Source organism: Prionailurus bengalensis, chromosome C2 (genome assembly GCF_016509475.1).
Source record: "Prionailurus bengalensis isolate Pbe53 chromosome C2, Fcat_Pben_1.1_paternal_pri, whole genome shotgun sequence".
NCBI classification, from domain to species: Eukaryota; Metazoa; Chordata; class Mammalia; order Carnivora; family Felidae; genus Prionailurus; species Prionailurus bengalensis.
This window is the reverse complement of record NC_057350.1, coordinates 2,046,683-2,065,207: the sequence shown is the minus strand read 5'-3', so window position 1 is coordinate 2,065,207 and position 18,525 is coordinate 2,046,683. Positions and strand designations below refer to the sequence as shown.

At 58.7% G+C, this 18,525-nt stretch overlaps 1 protein-coding gene across 1 annotated transcript in view; it reads right to left on the bottom strand.

The window, feature by feature from the left end:
• Positions 1-6,388: 6,388 nt before the first annotated feature.
• TSPEAR (thrombospondin type laminin G domain and EAR repeats) overlaps positions 6,389-18,525 on the bottom strand; it is a 53,624-nt gene continuing 41,487 nt past the window's right edge. Inside the window, exons 9-11 of the mRNA XM_043593452.1 lie at positions 12,012-12,199; positions 9,680-9,781; positions 6,389-7,130 (exon numbers count right to left, since the gene is read on the bottom strand). Of these exons, the coding sequence (XP_043449387.1) occupies positions 6,977-7,130; positions 9,680-9,781; positions 12,012-12,199 (444 nt within the window). The 3' untranslated portion in view covers positions 6,389-6,976. The remainder of the gene's footprint in view (positions 7,131-9,679; positions 9,782-12,011; positions 12,200-18,525) is intronic.

The following is an 18,525-nucleotide window of genomic DNA, read 5'->3' as shown; positions in this document are numbered from 1 at the left end:
CTGTTTCCCGTGCTCTGCTCCCGCTTGGCTGCGGGCCTCACGGCCTCGGACCTCGGGCGTCGGCCATTTGCACCAGTCAAGCCTTGGATGTACCAGTGTGCTGGTATTTCAACTTTATTGATATTTTTAAAAATATATAAATATCTATTTGACAAATATATAGTCTTCCCTTTTCATTTACTGCTCTCGTGTTTACCTTTAAAAAGTTTCTCTCCAGGGGCGCCTGGGTGGCTCAGTCAGTTGAGCATCCGACTTTGGCTCAGGTCACGATCCTGCAGTTTGTGAGTTCGAGGCCCGCATCGGGCTCTGTGCTGACGGCTCAGAGCCTGGAGCCTGCTTCGGATTCTGTGTCTCCCTCTCTCTCTCTCTGCTCCTCGGACCCTGCTCGTGCTCTGTCTCTCAAAAATAAACATTAAAAAAAAGTTTCCCTCCAAATAGAAAAAATTCCATTTCAGAATCTTTTTTTTTCTGACACCTGGAACTTTAACTTCTCCAAATTTATGGCAAGACCAAATTGAATTGTTTTTATATAATTGAATACCTGGAGGCCAGGATTTCCCTTATTTTTCAAGGTATTTTTTTTTTGTGTTAATTCTTTGAAGTGTTCTGTGGATTTCTCTGTTCATCATTAAAAGGGACAGCGCTGAGCTTTTGGTCAACATGCACAAAAACCACACATGTAGGAAATCGTGACAGTGTGAGGTGTCATTGGAGGGTTTGTCCGAATCTTATCTCTAGGAGTGTGAGTTTTGGGGTCTCCTTAGAGTTCATCTAAGGAGCTGGGCAGTTTTAACCAGGCACTGTTTGTGTTTGTGCACAGGGCGACCGTCAGCCTTTGCAAACACCACACTCTGTTGGGTGAGACCTTGAGGGTCATGACTGAACGCAGCTCTGCCCCTCTGCCTGCACAGGACGGTACCCGACTTCTGCCAGTGCTGGGGGCACAGAAGGGGGTCTGGGGCCCAGGCAGGAGGGGTAGGAGTGGGGGGGGAGGGGTCAAAGCCCCTGGGAGTGCTCGGCCTCAAGGACGCCCTCCTCCAGTCCCCAGAACCTGTAAATGCATCAGGTCTCACAGCAAGGTGGGATTAGGGGTGCTGGCCAGCTGGCCTTGGGAAAGGGACGCTATCCTGTGTCATCCCTGTGGGCATCTTGCAGTCCCCGAGATTGTTGCTGGTGGACGAGGTGGGAGGAGGAGCCAGAGTAAAGCAATCCAGAGAGAGGGCATCCGGCCTGCCACTCCTGGCTGCAAAGATGGAGAAGGGACCTCGAGTCAAGGAGAGGTTCGCTTCCGGAAGCTGGAAGAGACAGGGAAGGGGTTCTCCCCCGGAGCTTCCAGGGGGCGTGCAGCCCCGCCCACACCTTGACTTTGGTTCAGTGAGACCCAGGTGGGACTTCCGAGCCCCGGAATTATAAGACAATACATTTCTGTTGCTTTCGGCCACTGAGTGTGTGACAATTTGTGACAGCGGCCACAGGAGACTGACACACGGGGCCCAGCCTGTTGTTGGGTGGAGGTGGCGGGCGGTGTTCCTCTCCCCGGCATCTGCTGCCCTCCCTCCCTGGGGACGAGGCAGGACCAGTCAGGCTCGGGTCCTTATATGTGCCTACGGGCAGCCGAGCCCACAAGGTTCTCTGACGGCTTCGGGCAGGTTTCCACTGACCCTCTAGCACTTTCCCACCGGGCAGAGAGGCCGTCTGCAAGGCGTCCCCGCGCTGTCCTCTCCCCACACGGCGCCTCCTCGTCCTGTGCTCTCAGCCAGAGGCCGGGCCGCCTGGACTCCCGCGCACGCACGGTGTCACCGCGGTTTACCTGGTTACCACGCATGCGCCCGGCCTTTGGAGGACGGCTGGCTCCGAAAGCCCAGCTGTTGCCTGTCCTGGGACAGCTCCACCACTAGATACGCAGCCAGAGAGGGGAAATCACGTGCCGCACGCAAGCGCCCCGTGACGTTCGCAGCAGTCGCACTCGGGAAAGCACCCAGAGGCCCATCAACGGGTGCACAAGCGACGAGCTAGTCCTGCCAGGGGAGGAAGCGACAAAGTGAACAATAAGGTCGGTAATAAGAATGAGCAAAGTGCAGGCGTGGCCACCACGTAGCAGAGAGACAGAGGCACACGGGAGTGCGAGTGTGCACCCCGCTGAAGGGAACCCGGGGGTGACAAAGCTTGCCAGCGACAGAGGCGGGAGGTGGCGCGGCGGGGATTGGCCGGAACGGGGCCCCCCCCGGAAAGACTCTAGACCTTGTCCGGGGCTGGTTGTCTGGATTTGCATAATTGGCAAAACTCACTGAACGGGACACTTACGGTCCGTGCGTCTTAGTTAAATAAAATTAAATCAAAAGAAAATGAAAAATGAGGGCAAAATTAAGGAGCTGCTTCGGAGTCACGGAGCCACGCGCCTTGTGGAGATGCCCTTTCACTCCAGGCTCGCTTACGAGCTGCTAATCATAACAGATCATTTTAGAGGCTGTCCCGGTACGAAACGGTCCTCCCAGGAGCGGGGAAACCCCCTTGGGCGTTGTGTGTTGCCGATTTGCTAGCATGTGGTTTAAGGCAAGGAATCTATGTTCAGAAGTAGGACAGCCTGTCTTTCTCTTTCAAAAGTGATTTTACGTGATCCAAGTTTGTTTGGAAAACACACCTGGGCAGGTAAGTGGCCACGAGGCCGGTCCAACCGTTGCCTACTCGTGTGTCCAGGAATGGTGCCCCGGGCCACGCAGCGGCCATACCACGTCCTCATGCTGCAGCCCCGGGGATGAGGGGTCCCCTATTTTCGATGTGAGGGACCCCAGGAGACCAAGGTTGAGGGGTTCGGTTACTTGCTCGAGTTCAAACAGTAAAGAGAAGAAACAGGGCTTGACCCCGCTCCATCTGACAGGAAGTGTGTGCACTCCACGGTCCCGCTGGACGGTCTTCTCAGCAACATACAACTAGAGAAGGGGACGCTGGGGAGCACTCCGGGCACCTGCCCTGGGGACGGTGCGGAGCACTTGGGGCACCTGCACCCTGGGGAAGGTCGGGGAGCACCTGGAGCATGTGAACCCTGGGAAGGTGGGGAGCATCTGGAGCACCTGCACCCTGGGGAAGGTTGGGGAGCACCTGGAGCACGTGAACCCTGGAAAGGTTGGGGAGCACTTGGGGCACCTGCCCTGGGGAAGGTTGGGGAGCACTTAGAACATGTGCACCCTGGAGAAAGTGGGGAGCACCTGGAGCACATACACCCTGGGGAAGGTCAGGGAGGACCTGGAGCATCTACACCCCGGGGAAGGTTGGGATCTCCCAGGGCACCTTGGGGACATGCCCAAGACACGGTCCCTGGCTAGAAGGGCCTGGAAGGTTTGTACACACCTGTGTGCGTGTGTGTGTGCACAGCTGTGGGGTATATGTGCATTTGCACACATGTAAGAGTGTATATGCACATGTGCATGGGTGTGTGTTCACATGCAGGTGTATATGCATGGGTGCGTGTACGTGTGTGTAGGCATGTGTGGATGAGTGAATATGTGTTTGAGTGGAATGTATGTGTATGTGCATGTGTGTGCATGTGTGTGTGCGTGAGTGGGTGTCTATGTATGTGTGGGGGATGTGCATGTGTGTGGGTGTGTGTAGGTGTGCGTGCATGTGAAGTGGTATGTGCGTATATGTGCATATGTGTGCATGGGGTGCACATGTGCATGTGCATCAGTGGGTATGTGGAGGGAGTATGTGGGGGTGTGTGCACGTGTGTGGGTGGGTGTGGGTGTGCATGTATATGAGGTGTGTGTGTGTGCATACATGTGCACGTGTGTGCATGGGGTGGTTATGTGTGTGTACATGAGTGGGTGTGTCTGTGAGGGGGATGTGCATGGGTGTGTGTGTGCAGGTGCGTATGTGTGTGTGTGTGCGTGTGTGCAGGCATGTGTGCCTGGGGGGGACATGCATGTGTGTGAGGTATACATGTGCATGTGTGGCAGAGGGTGAGGGGGATGTTGGTGGTGCCGAGGTTAAGAGGTGCCCGGAAGAGGAGCCCATCGCGCCAGAAGTGTCGAGTGTCGACCGCGGTGAACACGCGACCTTGCCAGGGCGCTCCACGTGCTGACCTGGCGGATGGTGAAATGGGCGAAGCCCCGCGTTGGCCGGGCTGACGGGGCAGGTGTGATCCCGCACCCTGGTCGTGCCGAGCCTCGTCCGGGCTTCAGGAGGGAGCCCTGGGAGTGAGAAGTCTGTGCAGAAGTTTTCACAGACGTTTCTCCCGGAAATCGCGACTTCGGAGAAATGACCCCAAGAGAACTGCAGCTGTACCAACACGTCCTTCAAGTTATTTACCGCCGTAAAGACGGTTGAGAGTCCGACGGGTTAACAAAAGACGCCCAGCCCGGCACACTCCGGAATACCGCCTCGGTGAAATGCGGCTCAGCTGCCAAAGTGACAAGCAGGTGGCCACGTCAAACCACGTGCGAATTCATGGGAAAGAGCAGGCCGCCTTGCAAATGCTCATCAACGGACAAAAACCAGGAGAGCTTACTTGAAAAGATGTAAATATTTTAGTGTTCTCTCCACTTCCCCTCTTGCTTGCGTTTGTAATTTAAACAGATCTTGATTTACACTTTTGTGTTTCCACCCAGTAGAACGGAGATCAGATTCTGTGCCAAGGACGCGGGGGCACCGTTTGCTTGCAAAGTCCCGGGCAGGATGAGGTGGCTCCCACTGTATGTGCCGCTGTCACCTGCCTCCTTCCTCCCTGGGGACCACCGCATCCCCCATGGCGAGCCAGACACAGCAACACCAGCCTGGCAGAGAGGCCACTGGTGTACGTCTGGGTCACTCCAGGGGGAGAGAAGCTGCGTGGGGTGGCGCCCGGCTGGCCCCTCCCCCATGGGTAAACTGAGGCTCGGTGGTCAGGAAGTGGCAAGTGGGACTCCTGCGGGCCGTTGCCTGTTAGCCTCTTGTGTTCACCAGGCCTCTCCAGAGCATCAAAACCGCCAGGACGGGATGTGTAGAAACAAGAGCTTTGTCACAGGGACCGGGTGCGGAGGATTTCAGCGGCTGCTGAGGGCCACCGGCCGGGGGGAGACCTGGCAGGGCCGAAGGTGCATTCCGGTCTGAAGGCGGGAGAATCCCCCTTGCCGGGGAGGCTGGTCTTTTGTTCCATTCCTCCCTTCACCTGATTGGGTGAGGCCCCTGCATTGCGGAAGACCACCTGCTTTATCCAGACTCCTGTGATGTGTGTTAATCTCATCCAGAAACATCCTCCCGGTTGACACATAAAAGTAACCATCCCGGGCCGCCTTCCCCTCTCCTGTGTGGAGGCACCTGTGGAATAAGCCCCCAAGATGACCACCCACCAGCGCCCTCTGCCGACCCTGCCCGAGGGCTGCCCGCCCCCGGCAGGCCACCCCAGCCCGTGGGGTCTCTTTCTTCCTTGTGTCAAGTCTCAGATAAAATCAGAGGCCCCGCCCCCCGTTGGCCCAAAGAAGGTCTCGTCTCCCCACGACCCCTCTCTGGGAGTGCAGACACCGCTTTGAATCTGAATTTCAGGGGAACGACAAATACCCCTTTAGTGTATGTTCCGTGCAGTATTTGGGGTTCACATATACTAAAAACAGCATCCGTGGTTCACCTGTGATTCAGATTTAGCTGGAGAGCCTGCATTTTTATGTGGCACCCTCAGCCGGCTGTCCCTGGACCGGCTGTCGCCATCACCACCTGGCCCAGAACTCCCTCGAGCCCCAGGCCCCCCTGCCCTCTGCGGCTCTCCCTGGGGAGGGACATCCTCGTCCGGGGTCAGCTCCAGCCCTCCCCGAGGCACACGGTCCGCTTATTGGCCTGAAGGGGGCTCAGAAAAATCTCAGCTTTTGGAAATCCGTATTGAAATCCCAAATCTGGCCTGGCCGGAGGAGGCGTGGGGCAGGTTTCCTTCCTGGGAGCGGGAGGGGCACCCCGTTCTCACATGCACGTGGCCGTGGGGAGCCAGACCCCGGCAACAGCTGGGGCTGCACCGTGCCCCCTGCTCTGTGATCTTGGGCAAAGATCACCGAGAGTTGAAACATGAAAGACAGAAGCAGCAGAGTACCAAACCAAGGGTGGGCCCCTGAGCTCGGGCAGTGGCCCGGCTCCACGTCCCTCCCCGGCCCTCGCTCTCCTGGAGCCCGTGGCCACGGGTGATGGAATAGGCCTGGCCTGGCGCTCACCCCACAGGCCTTCCCAGCAAAGGCTGCAGCACGTGGCCATTCTTTCACACGCAGATTGCGAGGGCGTGTGTCCTGTCGCGCCCAGGGAGGCAGGAGGCCCCCGCCGGGCAGGGCTGGGGCTCTAGACACGGGAGCTGAGTGAGCGCGGGCCCCGAGGAGGTGTCCCCAGTGCACCCCGCACGTCCACGAGGCCAGTGCAGTGACCAGGGAGCCGGCCTGCGTGGCTTTGCACGGGGTGGGATGGGGTGGGACCCAGTCCCCGCACCGCTGGTTCCTCCCCGAAACCGACCCCCGCCGCATTCCTGGCTAAACCGAGGCCAGAAGAGGCAGCGGGTCCCTGCAGAGGAGGGGCGCCCTCCGGCTCGGTGACCCGGGACCCGAGGGCACATCCCACCGCGCTGGCCGAGTGAACCGTCCCCCCCACAAACACGCAGACGCCTTCAGGCCTTTGGTAAAGAGCATCATAAATATATTTCTGTACAGACAGTATACAATAAATAGCCGGTGTGAGATACGTGAATCCGCGTGAAGCCTGTGCCCGCGCCCGGGTGGGCCGGGAGGACCGTGGGGAGGTCCCGCTGGTTCTGAGGTAAAATTTTGTATGAACTTCTCCCTTGAGGCGAACCCCGGGCAGCCCGCCCGGGCTCGCAGGGCAGCACCCGACTCCGGCCCGACCGCCCGCGGAGCCCCCAGATCCGCCGCGACGGTCACCGGGGCAGAGAGGTGGACGGACGGCCCCCCGGACGAGGGCCAGGGCCCAGAAAAGGCCGGCTTCTCCCAGGGCTCCGGGAGGGGCGCCGGTGCCCTCACCCCGTCCTCAGCTTCAGCACCCGGGAGCGGGGCTCCTTCGCGCTGGAGTAGACGAGGTAGGAACCCGCCGCGGTGCGGAAGGTCTCCCAGTCTCTGCAGCCGAAGGTCGGGAGGCTGTGCACGGCCACGAACCCTTCATACCCCTGCCACCTGCCGGAGACATACCGTCAGCCTGGCCGGCCACAGGCGGGGGGGGGGGCGAGGTGCGCTGGGCGTCCGAGCGGGACCCTCCGGGACCCTCTCCGGGCCTGCTCCTGCCCCTCTGCCCCCATCTGCCCCCCCCCCCCCGGACTGCACAAGCTCTCCGCACCACAGTCAGCCTGCAGAGAGGGAAACTGAGGCAGGAAGGGGGACACTGCCCTGTCCCAGACCCCACAGCTCCTCGCATCCATCCCAGATTCTGCCCCTGGTCCAGAGTGCCGTGCGGCAGGCACCCCCCCTCAACAGGCAGGGGGGACGTGGACGGGATCCCGGCGGTTCCAGAAGGTTCATTGTAGGGGCTGAGCCAGGGCCTCCCCTACTCCTGGGGTCGGTGTTGACAGTGAGCACGTGCCCTCAAACACATACCTGTCACCACAAGGGCATCACCATCGTGCCGTCTGTTTACAGGGGGCTCTGCAGCCCGGCCCCCTTCCCACTTTGGGCCCCCACACCTGCCTACCATGTGTGGCCATCAGTCGTTCTAGGGTTTGCCACCCAAAAGGGGTTCACTGGCGGTGGCTTCACTTTCTAGGGTGGGGTTCCCACAGCGGGCACCTGGGTCAAAGGGCACCATGGTTTTCATTGGGTATTTGACCAGAAACTTCCCAGAAAGGCCTGGACAGGTCCTGTTCTGACGGGGGAAGGATGGGCGGGGCTGTTCCGCAAGGGGCGGGGCCTTCAAACAGCCTTTAAGGCTGGGGAGGCACCGTCCTCAGGCTTTGAGAGAACAGCTCCTAATGTGTACTCTACTCAGGTTTCTGATTTTCTTCCTGTGATTCCTGTTCGTGCCCTTGCCCAGTTTTCCAAATTAAAATTAGCTTTGATTAACCTGTAGGGGTTCCTCTTCCATTAAATGTGTGGTCATAAGTTTTCTTTTTAATTTTTTTTTTTTTTTTTTTTTTTGAGAGAGAGAGAGAGAGAGGGAGACGCAGAATCCGAAACAGGCTCCAGGCTCTGAGCTGTCAGCACAGAGCCCGACACGGGGCTCGAACCCACAGACCGTGAGATCATGATCCGAGCCTAAGTCAGACACTTAACTGGGCCACCCAGGCGTCCCAATAGTTTTCTTTGTGAATAGGATGCCTTTTCCCCCAGAACCCTGAAGTTTAGGATATCTTCCCAGCAACCTTGCACAGGCCTTGTTTACGGAGGCGTCGCGCCCTCCTGGGTAAGCTTGCGGTCAAAGTTGTCTTAGCTTTTCTGCTAATATTTCTGTTGTTTACTTGCTTACAGTTAGATTTTTAATCCCTGTAAAGTTTATTTCTGTGTATAATATGCAGCAGGGTATGGCTGTGTTTTCCTCCGGATGGATAGGAAATTATACACAATTACTTATTAACACATAGCACATGCTTTCCTCATTGACTTGAAACACATTTATCACATTAAATGTTCATAAATTGCTGGCTTCTCTTCTGGACTATATGCCTTTCCGCCTGCGTGTTTAGTTTTCGCAGAAACCACCTGCTGTGTTTCCATTGTCTGAAGGCCTCCTCCCCTACTGTGTTTTTTCAAAATCTTGGCCACATTTGAAAATTTATTCTTCCACATGAATTTCAAAACTACTTTGGCATGTTAAAAATTCTACTTTCTAGTAAATCAAACTGGCTAAAGAAACTTGGCGATTTTTCTAGTAAGATATAGATGACCAAAATTGTCTGGAGAACAGGTAAAAGAAAAAACTGACTTCACTGATAACCCTGGGAGAAATTGGGCAAGTTGTTCAAGAGACGCTATTGAACGTGAACAAAGCCCCAGTGGCTTTATAAGAGAATTTAAGCCAGGACTGCCTGGATGGCTCAGTCAGTTAAGTGTCTGACTTCGGCTCAGGTCATGATCTGACCGTCTGCGGGTTCGAGCCCCGCGTCAGGCTCTGTGCTGACGGCTCGGAGCCCGGAGCCTGCTTCGGATTCTGTGTCTCCCTCTCTCTCTGCCCCTCCCCTGCTTGTGCTCTGTCTCTCAAAAATAAATAAAAATGTAAAAAAAAAAAAATTAAAAAAAAAGAATTTAAGCTAACCACAAAGGAAGTAGATACATCTTACTATTTGAACCATCCCAGTCTGGGGGGGGCAGGTGGAAAATGTCATGATCAACAGCTGGAGATAGAAAGGGAAACGTCCCAGGTGTTGTGCTCACACAACTCGAAGACCTCCCAGAGGCGACTTCAAGACAGCGCCCCGGTGCGTGTGTGAGGAAAGGCAGGACATCTGACATGGGGACAGAGCTGCCACAGTCCTGGACGGGAACATTTCATAGGATGAAATATCGCGAAATCTCAAGGCACGGTGTCGGAATACCGTGCCTGCGGCCAGGATCCGACGGTGGGGGCGTCTGCGTGACCAGCGGGCCACCCGGCTGACCCCGGGGCATGACCCAGACTCGGCCTGCTCTGAGGGGACCCACAGACTGCCCGCCTGTGCCTGGCTGTGGCCGGCGCTCACCCCACTGCCGACAAACCCAGGCTGTGTGGAAGGGGGTGCCCCTCGGAGTCTCCTTACCTGTAAATAATACTGTTTACCAGGAAGGTGTTTCCGTCGAAGGAGTTTGCGACCACCAGGAAATAATCTTCTCCCACCGAGAAAAACTCCCAGTCCAGAGCGCTGCGGAGACAGGTGAGCAGGCATCAGCGGCAGCCGGCGCTCTGGCTTCCAGCCCGTTCGCCCAGGCGCAGAACCCCGGGCCCACTGCCCACCCAAGATCCAGAGCGATTTCGTGACACGGTGCATGGGTCCGTTCCGGGGAGGTGTGAACTGGTCGTTCACTTTAAAAACGTTTTTTGAATTTAAATCATAAAATACAAATGGCATCAAATTTTCATCCCGTCCATTTTCAAGCATACAGTTGAGCAGTGTTAAGTACATTAATAACACTGTCTAACATCGCCACTGTCCGTCTCCGGAAACTTCTCGGGTCCCCAAACTGAGCCCCGCGCCCCCAGCCCTGGCCCCCACCCCGCTCCCCGTCTCTGAATTGCAAGCTCGAGGGGCCTCATACGAGTGGAATCACACTGTTTTTGTCCTTTGGTGACTGGCCTATCTCACTCGCTATGACGTCCTCGAGGTCCGCCGTGTGGTGGCCTGTGTCACAGCCCTTTCAAGGCCGGATGACCCTCCACCGTGTGGAGGGACGGTTTGCTTATCCCTCCGTCCGTCCACGGGTGCTGCCGCGGAACGAAGGCAAAACTCCGTCACCGTGAAGAGCGGGGAGCCAGCGGAGAAGAGGTCCCCAGCTTGCGGTCACTCTGCCGGGGCGTGCAGAGCCCCTGGAGGCAGGAGTGAGGACGCGGGCTTGCCCCTCGGCTCCCTGCTTGGTACCTGCTCAGGTGCCGACACAGAAACTTCCTCCTGCGTTCAGAAGCTCTGTTTCTCGTCCCACGCCCCACCCCCTGCCGCCGCACTCCTCTTGGATGGGGAAGCCGAGGCCACCGCTGTGCGGCAGGCGGGATGCGGCCGGGCGCCCAAGGCCAGGCCACTGTGTCTGCGTCCAGCAGCTCAGAGCCGTGGCCTGTTCAGGGGGTGGAGGGCCACCCGTGTTACTGCGGACTTGCCTCTGGGCTCCTTCCTTGTGGGGGCCGAGGCGCTGGCCTAGAGCAGGGGGCTCACGTGGCCCCTGGCACACTCGGGGTCATTGCCTCTTCTCTTCCACCACCAGGTTCGTGTCTAGGGCCGCCTCCAGTGACGGCCAGTTATGATTCGGCTCCAAAGTGCTCCCCGAGGAGAGGCCGGCCACGCCTTCGCCTGTGCGGTGTGGCCGCGGGTGACGGGCAGGGTCGTGCCCGGGGAGGTAGTCGTCCAGAGGCGGCGGGTTCTCGAGTCAAGGCGCGTGGGACTCACGCTGTCTGCACCAGACTCCTAGCAGAGGCCAGCTTTGCTTTAACGCGGTAGAAACGGAGGCGTCCAGCCGTGAGTCCCTGCCGAGCCCCCAGAACGGGTATATCTCTGTCCTCCAGAGCCACACCGTTTGGTCAAGGTGGAGAGACCCACATGTCCATCATCTAGGGGGTACACAAAACGGATCCGCCCACGCATAATGGAGTATTCTTCGGCGAGTGCTGACACACACCGGAGCGTGCGTGAACCTTGAGGACCACGCTGAGTGACAGCGGCCAGGCACCAAAGGCCACCTCCCATATGACTCCATGTCTTGAAAACATCCAGAATGGGGAACCCCGTGGAGACAGAAAGTAGAGCCTGGTTGCCAGGGTTGGGGTGGGGGCAGGAGGGGCAGCTGAATGGTAGGGGTTCTTCTTGGGGTGATGGAAACGTTCCAAGTTACCTGGTGGTGGTTGCACATCTCTGTGAATTTAGTAAAAATCACTGAATCGCAGCCAACCAACCAGCCACAGTGTTGGAAAGCGGTGAGAGCCGAGCCCACAAATACAGTAAAACCTTGGTCTGCGAGCGCAGTTCGCCCTGGAAACAGGCTCGTCATCCAAAGCACTCGTATCTCAAAGCACATTTCAAGACCGCTGGCTCAGCTGGGGTCACGTGACGCTGGGCGTGTGGCAAGACGTCGCGCGTTTGCCAAGTCGAAGCTTATTCGAGACGGTTGCTCGTCGTGCAGACTCGCAATCCAGAGGCCACGGAGTCCGTCAGCGGGCCCAGCGGGAGGTTCGCAACGTGTTGAGGAGTGAGGCCACGTCACGCCCCCAGCGGCCGCGCACCGCGCCTCAGGCGGCCGCCGCGTGTGCCCTGGGAGTCTGGCGCGGGGCTCAGAGCCGTGCCGCCTCCGCCGGGTGGGCCCCAGCGGGCAGCGCAGGCAGCCGACGCCCCAGAGCCCCTGGGACGCCGTGCCCTGCCCTTCTAGCCGGCCCCCAGCCTCGAGGCGCACCTGCAGGTGGTGATCTCCTGGAACCTGACGAAGGTCTGCGCGGTGACATTCAGCTCGTAGATGACCGAGTTGATGACGTAGGAGTCGTTGCGTGCTTCCATTTCCACGTCGTAGCTGTGACTGTTGGCGACGGCCAGGAAGACCCTCTCTCCGATGTGAAACACCTCCCAGTCCGCGGCGCCGAACGTCTGGGACAGAAAGAGGAGTGCGGGGGGGGGGGGGGGCGGGCGTGAAGAGAGGCCCTCGGAAGGGTCCCGGCGCGGCCGCGGGGGAGACACCCCTAACCCGCAGACGCGGCTGGGGCCCCGCAGCGCTGCACGCACCAGTCGGGTGGCGGTCCCCGTCTGGCTTCGCTCGCTTTCCCGGCCTCGTCGCCACCACTCCTGTCCCGAGGGTGGGTGCCCAGCTGCACCCACGCCCGAAGAGGTCATCTGTGCAAAGTGCCCCTTAGCCTTCTGAGTCCCCCACTCCCCATGCGCGATGCTGCCCCTCCAGCTGCTATGACACCTCTTCCAGGGAGCGAGCCCTCCCTGCTTCCTCCAGTCCTGGCTCTGAACTCGGGAGCAGCCTCTAGATACTTGTGTTCCTCACCACACGCTCTCCCTGGCCTGAGGCTTTCTTCGGACCCCGTCGGCAGCCCCGTCTCTGGGCTCCCATGCAGACTGCTCGTCCACAAATCACTTACAGCCCTCGGGGGTGAGACACACGTGGCGCAACGGGGCCGGACTTGGACACGAGTGGCGAGCCGTGGAGCCTTTGCCCCGACCTCCAGCTGCACGCGCTGATTTGCACGTGGGGCCCACGAGGAGGAAGTTCACGTCCGGTTTATGGCCAGCATCTCAGGGATTGTGGTGACGCAGGTGGTGCAGGGAAGGAGAGGACCCGAGGGGTCCGGGTCCGGGCCCTGGGTCTGAGCCCTGGAGGGAGAGGGCGGGGGCGGAAATAAACGGAGACATTTTCCCGGGAAAACCAGGGGCGGGCACAGGGAGAGGCCCTTTGGGCGACAGCAAATGGTAGGGGCCGAGGAGAGGGAGAACGTGGTCGCTCCCCGGGGCGGGGTCTGTGGCCGATGGGAGAGCATGTCAACGCCCAGGGGAGCCTGAACCACGGCAAGTGCAGGCTGCCGGGCCTTCAGTTCCCATGTCCGCAGGAAGGGGGTTCTGTTGACCCCATCTGTCCCCACGGGCTGGTGAGAGCTGCAGAAACTCTCCAGTGGCACACTTTGCATTGAGGTTGTCTTTAAAAGTTTGCCTCCAGGGGCACCTGGGGGGCTCAGTTGGTTAAGTGTCCGACTTCAGCTCAGGTCACGATCTCATGGTTCATGGGTTCAAGCCCCACATCAGGGCTGACAGCTCAGAGCCTGGAGCCTGCTTTGGATTCTGTCTCTCTCTCTCTCTCTTTGCCCCTCCCCTGCTTGTGCTCTGTTTCTCTCTCTCAAAAATAAACATTAAAAAAAATTTTTTTTGAAGTTTGCCTCCTGACTTTCGGCTTCTGATGGTGGCAGAGGGCTGCCTGCTAGACTGACCCCTGCCGAAAGCAACTGTAAACACGACTGTGCATGCAACTATCGGAAGGTTCTGGAGAGTGGCCAAGGGCAGGGGCAGAACCGAAGGGGCCGTGACCCTTGAACAAAGGGAATCACATGCACAAGGTGTGTGCTTGTCTGACTTTTCCTCTGAGGACTGTCCCAGACTGTCCTTGTCCCACCGCACATGGGCATTGCACTCGGGTGGGTGCAGCAGGCTGACTGGCTGGGGGTCTTGAGGGGAGAGTCTGGAGTTCCAGAGTGTCTAGAGACAGAAGGGGAATATCCGAGAGAGGAGGGAGGCTCAGAAGGGGGAGCCCCGATGTCTCCCCGTTAACCTCTCTCAAGTCCTTGTCTGGCTCCCGAACTGCACACATGGGGCGAGCTTCCCGGGACCCACAGACAAACAACAGGCGAGAGGCCAGAAGCGTAAGCAGAAGGCAAGCGTGACCCCTGATCAAGAGAAAATACTGGACAGAAATGTACCAACGGTGCCAATACTGAAGCTGCAGAAGCCACGATGACTCTGATGAGAGTGTAGGGAAAAGGGCTGGGACGGGGAGCCACCCGGCCGGCTGTCCAGAGGGCGTCAGGGAGCCAGAAGGGAGACCCCTGGCGGTTACCCAAACTGAAACACACAAAGGGGATGGTAACAAACATGAACAGAACGGGGATAATGCAACGCGATCCAACGCACATACAGCTGGACCTTCCAGAAGGAAAAGAGAACGAGGCAGAAGAAAACCTTTAAATCAAAATCTTCCCACATTTGATTAAAAACACCAAACCACAGATCCGAGATCAGAGACCCAACGCAGAATAAACACAAAAATCCACGCCCAGACACGTGGTGCTCAAATCACTGAAACAGAAGACAAGGCGAGAACCTCAAAGGCAGCGGGAGAAGACACATTCGCTACATCAGCGCAGGGACGGCCGTGCCTGTGACCCCGGACTTCTCACTGGAGACCAGGGGTGCTCAGCGTCAAAGGAGAAACATCCTCAAAGTGTATGAGCTCTGAATTCTAAAACTGGTGAGATTATCCTTCACAAATGAAAGTGAAATGAAGCCCTTTTCAGACAGAAGTGACAGAATGATTGCCAGCAGCCCTGCTTTGCAGGAAAGCTGGAGGCCACTGCCAGGGCTGAGGGCGGACCCTGCCGGGCCGAGCCAGGGTCTGCCGCACAGATGCTCAAGGGCGCTGGAAGGTGAGCTCTGGGCGTATACAGACAGCTGAGCGTTCACAGCAAAATACTGACAGATCCCGGGCGTCTAAAGCAAGCACACACAGCACACACATGTACACATGCACACACATGTGCACGCACACACATGCATGCACGCGCTTGCACACATGTACACACACGTGCACACACACGTTGCACAGCAGCCCGACACACAGGTAGGGATAACATTATATTGTCACAAGGCTATTACTCCTACGTTGTCAATAGTGAAAAGGCGTGTTGGTGGCATAGTGGTGAGCACAGCTGTCTTTCAATAATGAAAAGGCAAAAAAAAAAAAAATTAAAATAAGGACAAAAGACATTTCCCAAATGAAAGTACAGAAAGCCAATAAATGCGTGGACACACGCCCCCTATCTTGAGTCCTCAGGGAATTAACAACTTGAAACCACACAGAGACATCACTTCGCACCCAATGTGTAAAAATGCTGACAAAAGCAAACGTTTTCTCCTCATCTGGAATCTTCCGTGGGGCCGTGGTGGAGCCCAGAGGAGGTGCTCGGCGTGTTCTGGGTGCACCTGCCCGGTGGCAGGGGATAGTGGGGAGCTGTGTGTGTGTGGGGGGGGGCAGAAAGCGTGGGGGTGGGGCCTGTGAGAATGAAGCGTGGTGGAAGGCAGAGGGTCCGTTCCTTCCTTCCAAGGCTAACTTTCAGCTTTTCTGGCCACCGAGAAAGCTGGAACAGGACAATAGATCCAGGATCTGTGTCCACAGGCACCTCAGAGGCAAGAAAAAGATTTGTCTTCGGTGCTTTGGGTCAGTGTCTGAGGCACGTTGCTGGGGAACCCCTGCAGCGTGCTAAGGACAGGAGGTCATTTCCACACATCCTGCCGGCCGCAGCGGCCCCGGACACAGGGACACTCCTCGTGTTTGGGCAACAGTTGGCTCTTAGCACCGTCCCCGCCCTGCACATTTTGGGGCCGTGCTCAGGGCCGGGGTCTAGGGGGATTCCTTTGTGTGGACTAGGACCGAGCCCAGGGGCGAGGGGATGCCCAAAGCCACGCAGCGGGCAGGCTGGGGACCGGGCTGCTCCCCTGGGGACACTGCGTCCAGCCGGGGGGTGGGTCCCAGATTGTCCTGGCTGGGCCGGAGCTGGCCGTATGGCAGGAGCGTTCCTGTGACCCGCCACCGCGTCCCTCCCTGGCTACACAATGCCCAGCGAGGCCTCACGTGCCTGCCCCTTCTCGGCACGTCTGTCACTTTGCCCACGTGCAGATTCGGGATGTGCTGCCCCGTCCCCCGTCAGCCTCAGAGCCGAGCCAACCCCGGCCGCGGGACAAAGAACAAACTCTGGCCTGACGTGGCGGCATTCTCTCCACGCCCAGCAGAGGGCGCCATTGCCTGCCGTGACCCAGCCAACAGGGCCCTGACGGAGGACAGGCCTCGCCCCGCTTGGGCTCCCAGTTCTGCTGCTCTAGAAACGGGTCCGGACCTGTCCTGAGGAGCAGAAACAGGCGAGTTTCGGCTAAAAGAATAAGAGCCACAAGGACAAGGACAAGGGGCCAGGACACCGGGCACTCACTGCCTCCACGCGGGGGCCAGGAGCCGGGCTAAAGCTTTCTTGGATGAGCTTGTCCTGTCGTGGCTGTGGCTCCACGAGGTGGCACGATTTCCGTCCCCTGGGGCCACCTCACAACATCTGAGGAGGCTCTGAGACACTTGGGGCTCATGGAGTCTTCAACCCTGTCCTCTCTGTGACACCTGCTCAGGACCCACGGATGCAGAGTTCCGCCTGCGGTTCTGTGACTTCCCAGAAACCGAACGGGAGTCGTCAGAATGTCACATGCTCCCCCAGCCTTGTGCTGAAGAAGCCACGTCACTGGGAAACTAACACTTGCAAACGCACATGCTTGCACACACACCTGCACCTGTGCACACACATGCACCTTGTACAAACACGCACACACACGCACCTGTATACACACATGCACGTGCCTGCGTGCCTGCGGATGCACACACGTGTGTAGGCACATACACACCCGCGCACACTCACATACACAAGACATGCACGCGCACCCATGCACACACGTGTGCATATCTGCACGCACACATGCGCTTGGGCCCACCCTTGCAGTACAAGCGGCCGGGAGCTGCTCTGAGGACGGGATCTCCCCAGTCGCCACGGCTTCCTTCCAGCTCCAAGTGACCCTCGGCCTGCTCACCTGTCTTCAGTCCCAGCACGGAGGGGCTGCGGGAGGCTCTGGGAGCACAGGGAGAAGAGGTCCCGGGGGAGGAGGAAGGACGAGGTGTGTCTGGTGGCAGTAAGGCAGGGGGGAGCACTCAGGTGTGTGTGGTTTCGAGGCTCTCGTCCGCACGCCCACCGCCCTGGGGCGCCTGCCACGGCCAGTATGGGGGTGCCTCATCCAATCTGCATTTCAGATAAACAATGAGTTTTCAGTCTATGTGTATCCCATGCACGACTTGGGACATGATTTTACAAGAAATGATTCATTGTTTACCTGGAATTCAGACTGAACGAGGCATCCTGTATTTCATCTGGGCAGAGGGTGGCAGAGGCCCACACGAGGTCTCCCCGATCATGGCCGTTGGCCGTCAGCGACCCCTCCTCCCCGCACGGGGCTGCCAGCGGCCCTCACAGAACAGGGCCAACACCCTCGCCCTGGGCCGGAGGCCGGGCTCCCGTGGCTCAGAAGTGAGAGTGGGGAGAGTCTCTACCTGGGGCTGCACCAGCCTGGGCACGGGGTGTATGGGCCTGGGGCTCGATGTCAGGCGGCTCCTGGATTCTAGGCACGTTAGGGACTCATCAGAGAGAGAAGAAGAACTTCCCACATCAAACAGCTCTGCCAAACCCTGCCTGGCACCCAGCAAGGTAGCCAGGCACCTGCTGGGCTGGGCGGGCCCCTCCCTCCCTCCTTCTGAGTGGAAATCCCCCGGTGCCCTGTCCCAACAGCCCCCAGCACGCGGCCTGGCGGGCTGCCCACGCACCTCACGGGGATAATGGCACTTCTGGGGGACTCGGCAGCCAGGTGTACCTGGAGCCCCTGACAACCTCCCTCCAGGGTGGGTGGGCTCCCGGGAAGGAGAGGATCAGCTGCTGGGCCAGGAGGCCCTTGGGTTCTGGCTTCGGGGAGCAAAGAATCGAGGTCAGGGGGTGCCTGGGGTGCAGGACGGGAGGCGGGGTGAGCTGCCAGGGGCACGCAGGCAGCTCCCCCAAAGGGTCCCGGGGGGACGCTGCTGTCCTCGTGGCATGCAGGTGGCCGAAGTGGGCGAGGGTCCCATCCCCCAGGCTGCCTGGCCGCAGAAGTCACCAGGAGGAAGCCCCCTCCCAGGGCTGTCCGGCGCACCGACCACCGAGGGGCACTCTTACGCGACCCTCCCCTCGGTAGGGCTCTGAACCCAACGTTCTGGCCTGTCTTCCAGTTCCTTCCTGGCCCTTTACATTCCCGGTGGAAGCTACGTTTCTGACAAACTTCAGCTTCAAGCCCCCGGCCCCGCACACCCGCTGATAACCAGCCTGCCTGCCCCCCCCCCCCCCCAGACAACCTGTTTCCCCACACTTCACACCCTTTCTCCCAGGGCTCCCTTGGGCGCTCAGCTGGCCCCTCTGGCTCTCGGACCTCATTTCTGCCAGCGGCACATGCATCAGTCCCGCCTCCCACATCCACACCCTGACTTGGTCAGCCGCTCGCCTCTCCCCTCCATTCTGGGTCCACACCCGGTGACCCGGGCCCAGGCCCCACAGCTAGAGGCGGGGTTTCCCGTGGGTGGGGTTCGTTCCTTCCCG